This window comes from Lycium barbarum, chromosome 9 (assembly GCF_019175385.1).
Source record: "Lycium barbarum isolate Lr01 chromosome 9, ASM1917538v2, whole genome shotgun sequence".
NCBI lineage: Eukaryota > Viridiplantae > Streptophyta > Magnoliopsida > Solanales > Solanaceae > Lycium > Lycium barbarum.
Genome location: NC_083345.1, coordinates 19,765,531 through 19,771,213, shown reverse-complemented (window position 1 = coordinate 19,771,213; position 5,683 = coordinate 19,765,531). Strand labels below are relative to the sequence as shown.

General features: G+C 34.7%; 1 protein-coding gene across 4 annotated transcripts; it reads left to right on the top strand.

Annotated features, from left to right (window-relative positions):
• Positions 1-578: 578 nt before the first annotated feature.
• Positions 579-5,448, top strand: LOC132609941 (receptor-like cytosolic serine/threonine-protein kinase RBK2). Of its 4 annotated transcripts, XM_060324162.1 has the most exons (9): positions 579-821; positions 1,870-2,259; positions 3,077-3,328; positions 3,414-3,568; positions 3,715-3,794; positions 3,902-4,037; positions 4,325-4,474; positions 4,658-4,734; positions 4,805-5,448. In XM_060324162.1, the coding sequence occupies exons 2-9, from the start codon at positions 1,887-1,889 to the stop codon at positions 4,812-4,814; spliced, it is 1,233 nt and encodes a 410-aa protein (XP_060180145.1). In that variant the 5' UTR covers positions 579-821; positions 1,870-1,886; the 3' UTR covers positions 4,815-5,448. The 4 variants fall into 4 exon arrangements, with proteins under 4 accessions (XP_060180145.1, XP_060180144.1, XP_060180143.1 ...); XM_060324161.1 differs by having other exon boundaries at positions 580-793; positions 4,658-5,448; XM_060324160.1 differs by having other exon boundaries at positions 580-821; positions 4,658-5,448.
• Positions 5,449-5,683: the final 235 nt, after the last annotated feature.

Below are 5,683 nucleotides of genomic sequence, written 5' to 3'. Positions count from 1 at the left end.
AAAGCAACAATTCTACGGGGTAATTTCTTGGTGGATCTCATTCAATTTTGTTCTATCGTACTAGAAATATTAAATTATTTTTTATGACAAATATCATTTTAGTTTTACTTAAATATTATAAAATAATCATTTATTTCCTCCTAGCTAGTCAATATTTGGTACTTAGACAAAATTAAATTACAAATGTAGTTATAAAAAATAATTTAGTTATTTTCATGTCATGCTTTAATAAAATTAAGTGGCCTTTTTGTTAAAAAAATAATTTGATAACTTCGTTATAATAAAGTAAAACCTGAACTATAATTATTCCTAAAATTGTACAATCGAGCTACTGTTTAGCTCTTGAAAATAATTGTTTTTTCTTTTTCCTCTCCTTTACATTGAAGCTTCTCATTTTTGTATTTTTCCTTTTTATGTGTTATCTTGGTTGGTGAGGAGTGGGGTAAGTTAGGCAGCTTGTTTGTGAAGAAAATAGAACAATAACATCTGCCTATTGCGTGTTTCATAAGAGTAATAATATAAAGTACCCCTTTAGGAATAACAACAAAAAAGACATAAGGAACCTTAAAATTGAAATTAGGAGCCAAACTTGAATTCTCCTTTATTTCAAAAATACACTTCCAATAAAAAACAGGACAAAGAATTCTTTATTTATTTCCTATATGCGTATGTGATCCTAAAACCCATAAATATATTTTTGCTCCAATACCCATATTTACAGTACTATTTATTATCTCTTCCACCGTTCAGTTCTGTTTCTTGAACTTTGTGCTTCCTTCTAGTTCTGGAAAAGGTCTGTCAACTTCTTCTTCTTCTTTCTGGTATGTCATCATATGCATGGCTTATGAAACTTCTATTCTGTATCAACTTGTTTCAAAACTATCAATGAACAAAAATTCTTGGAACACGTGCTTTGTATTTTTTTTCTTCCTATCTAGGGTGGATTATGATAACTTGGTTCTCTTTCTGTGTATTTCTGCAATACTCATTTACTCCTTCCATTGCAATTTATGTATACAGTTTGGAATGAATATTTTAAGTTGTTAATTATTTTGATTAATAGTATTTCCAAGTATATAAATTCTATTTCAAAAGACTTAAAGCTCTATGTTCGAATCACGGTCAGGTCAAACTATGCCACGTAAATTGGGATACAAGAAGTAGCTCATTAGCTGCTCTTTTATTCAATTTTCCATCTTTCTTGATAGTTTTGCTCTGCTTCCATTTTACTGCTGTACATCTTTCTTTTGTTAGCCTGTTTCAATATTCTGTAAGCTTAGCTTCGTCCCAGTCTCATATATAATGAAATAAAAGAAATACTAATAGTTTCTGGGAGATGCTCTGTTTTACTTGTTGATTTCCTCGTTGTTCAGGCCAGTTTCAGCATGTTTTTATCATAATATTTTGCTTTTTGTTCTGTACTAACGTTCCAAACTTTTTAATTTGTACTGTCATCTATCTTAGTTTCTTTGTTAGGGATTAGTCATTTTAGTAAGTATATGGACATGAATGGGTGATATTTTTTTAAGAAGTAGTATTAATAAAGGTATTTGGAAGTCGAAGTTGTGTTTAGACATAGTTTCAATCTAAAAAATGTTAAAGAGTTGTGAGGGAATTTTATTTTAACTTGAAAATGGGAGTGAAAATTGGCACAATGTATAACCAGACAGATTTTTGGGGAAAAGAAACTTGAAAAAGCAAAAAAAGTATATCCAAACGGACCCTTAAAAGCTGTTATTGTTCTTGATTTGGTTTTGTGTTTCTACTTGAATAACTTTGGCAATTGGCAACTATACATGGTTTGAAAAAACCATTATATTGTAGGTTTTTAGTCCATTAGTCTAACAAGTGTTTTCTACTTTATTGTAGACGTGTGAGCTTTAGACATGGAGAAAGGAAAAGTGAATTCATATTCTCCAGATACAGTTCTTGAGGACTTTTTGAGAACTGCAGAATCTGAATCAGACTCTTCAAAAGCAAGCACATCAGAATTAGATGGCTCGAAAAATCAAAGATCTGGTTCGCGATGGGCTGGTTTTCTTGAGCTATTTAGAAGTAAATCGAAAGGACATATGACGAAAGATCCTCTAATTACTAGTTCTCTGAAGCTGTCCAAAAGATTCAGCAGAAGCATGAGAGAGACAAGTAGCAGTGTCATGCCAAATCCAATTCTGGATAATGGTTTGCACTATTTCAAACCTCAGTGGAAACTTTTCACCCTCTCCGAGCTCCAAACTGCAACCAACAATTTTCACCAAGGTTAGTAATCTGCGCGAAATTTCAATTAACCTCAAATTGTTGTACTCCTTTTGTTACATTTTGCAGTGACACAACTATTGTTAAGTTTTACTCGTGTTTGTACCGTTACTTTAGGTGCAGTGTTAGCTAGAAGTCTTTCAGGCTTGTTAAAGATTTATATGCTAAGTAGAAAATGTACAGAACTTTTAGTGGGTCGGGTCAGAGATGGATCGGTTTTAGGGTGGGTTGGGTCCTAAATAAATCCAAGAATTCATTTTTAAATATTTTTTTTGAAAAACTTACAGATGCCACGTCACTAAATAGGCACTATGGGCTCGTTTGGTACAACGGAAATAATCCTGGGCTTATATTTGAGATGAATTTATCCCACGTTTGGTTGGGATAAAATGATGGTATAACTAATCCCGGGATTAGTTATCCTGGGATTGTAGTGTTATTTTATCCCTGTGGGAGGGTGGAATAACTAATCCCGGGATAAGTTATCCTAGGATAACTTGTTTCCAACCAAACGACCCCTAAAGGTTATAGTTCCGGTTAAAATGATCATGGAAGCTAACTAGGTAAAGTTAAAAGATCTTTGGCTATTATTATAAGTTGAGTGACTATTCAGGCAACCCACACAGTGCTAAAGAAACTAACTTTTATAATATTGGACTGATGCGAGCTTAAAATGGAGCTACATGTCTAGTGCGGATTCATATAGCCGACTCCAACTCGCTTGTGATGGAGGTATAAGTAGTTGTATAGATATTGTTAAGTGAAAATCTTATATTTTGAAGTTTCTGATTGTTAAATCTTTGGCGTGGCTTTGTTGTAGAAAATTTGATAGGAAAGGGGGGTTATGCTGAAGTTCATAAAGGACGCTTGCGAAATGGCCAATTTATCGCGGTTAAGCGGCTGATGAGGGGACCCCAAGATGAGAGAATAGGGGATTTCTTATCTGAGCTAGGGATAATGGCACATATCAACCATCCAAACACTGCTAAATTGATTGGTTATGCTGTTGATGGAGGACTCTTTCTTGTTCTTGAGCTATCTCCTTATGGAAGCTTGACCAATATGTTGCACGGTTAGTGCTTCAATAGATCTGTGTATTGTGTCTTTTTTTTTTCCTCGTTCTGTATTTTTTAACTCTACATTACAATATTTCACAGCATCGAAGCAGAAACTAGAATGGAAAATCAGGTATAAAATAGCCATAGGGATAGCTGAAGGGATATTATATCTTCATGAGGGTGGTCAAAGAAGGATTATCCATAGAGATATTAAGGCAGCAAATATATTGCTCACAAAGGACCTTGAACCTCAGGTATTCTAATTATTAATAATAATAATTCTCTCCTAATTGTTAAGTGCTTTAATAAAAGTATACACAATGGAGACAGAATCCCATTTTGTTACTTCCGACTTTCTTGGTATCAATAAAACCTGAAATTCTTTCTACTTTAAATTCAGATATGTGATTTTGGGCTTGCAAAATGGCTACCAGAGCGATGGACTCACCTCACTGTAGGGAAATTTGAAGGAACATTCGGGTGTGTACATGTTTGGCCTTCTCTTATCTTCCTGCTTGCAGTATAAGGCTTCTGATTCTTGTGACTTTGTCTTACTAAAATGTTCTCATATAACCTTGTGACTGCAGCTATCTTGCTCCCGAGTTCTTGATGCATGGCATAGTGGATGAAAAAACTGATGTTTTTGCTTTTGGAGTGCTACTTTTGGAACTTATCACTGGACGCCGAGCCCTTGATTACTCACAACAAAGCCTCGTCATTTGGGTATGCCTTATTTCTCCACCGTCGTTATACGAGTTTAATAGAAGATTTACACTATCCAGATCCCCTAATAGATAACTACAAAAATCGTCCATAATAAGTGGAATTAGGTACATGAAAATAAGGCAGGTAACCTGCTACTACAGGTTAAGATACATTGATGATTTAAAATTCTCTTTTGCATTGTCACTGCATATAAATCAAGTCCTTACAATATTTCCCTCTACGTATCTTATCCAAAATTTATATGGCGGGCAAACATGACGAATGCTCTTTTTTGCTTATTATAGGCTAAACCCCTGCTGAAGAAGAACAGGATTAGAGAACTTGTTGATCCTTCACTTGGTGATGACTACAACTTACTACAGATCAACCTCATGGTCTTAGCTGCTTCTTTGTGTGTGCAACAGTCTTCAATTAAACGACCCCGAATAAATCAGGCAAGTACTAAAAGCTGTTTGATCAATTTTAATTTTCAAGTAGACATTAAGGAATATTAAATTGAATCTAGGCTTTTGACGTTCTCCTGCATTTTATCCTCCATCGGCTAATTCAATTTTGTCACTAGCATTGATCTTAAGTTGTCCGTCATGAACTAAGATCATAACTTTGCATTGATACAGATTCTGCAGTTTCTAAGAGGCAACAGCGAAAGCCTAGATTTAATCAGGAGAATTAGGAAACCTTCGCAGTGGAAGAGGTATTATGAAGAACTTTTTAATGCGGAAGAAAGTAAAATGAGTAGAGGCTTAAGTGTTTTAAGTCTGCAGGAACAAATAGCATTGGAAGTCTCTAAGATAGTTTGATGAATCTGGCTCAAGGCTCAAATGCTTGTTTGGTTTGTTGAAACTGACAACATCTTTTGGAAGAGGGAAGGAATTATGGTATAACAAGGCTTATGTTGGTACTCAGAGGCGAATTTAGGATTGGTTCCGTGAGTTCAACTGAACCCAAGTTGAACCTGTTACTTATGGATCGAATTACGTATATAGATGAAAAGGCATTTAAAATATATCGATATGTTCGTTCTGAACTTACTGGCTCTAAATCTTGGTTTCGCCTCTCTTGGTACCTACCTCAAGAAAAGAAGCTTATAGCAAGAAAAACACGATGATATATGGGAAGAGAACTTGTGTCATGTGTATGACTGTACAAGATCTTCAATCCCCAAGTCCTAAGCTGTCAAAATCTATGTTCAGTGTATCAGTGTGGGGTGATCAAGCAACGAAATTGATGAGATGCAGAAATTTTTTGGCAAGGTAATCAGCAGCTGTACAATAGATATGCCTGTACATTTCTACGTGTAAATACTTTAGTATAATCAGAGTATGTATTGAAACTATTTGCCATATTTTGGTTGTTCTTTACTTCTTTATACTCTATTTGTTTCCTTTAAGGGGAGCTTCAAAATTTTTCTTAATAGATGAGAACCAACTTTATCCTTGAGCAATTCACCTTATTCAAAATTCTAGTTATAGATTGTGCAGGTTCCAACAGTCACAAATAACCCAAGCAGAAGAGTTAAGCCTATTTGAATTTTTAGCTCTTCATTTTGGATTTTAGGCCCTAAGAAGATTGTATGTACAAACAATTTAGGCCTGTATTTTCCGTTTTTCTGGAGTTGGTAAGGTAAAATGCGACCACCTTAG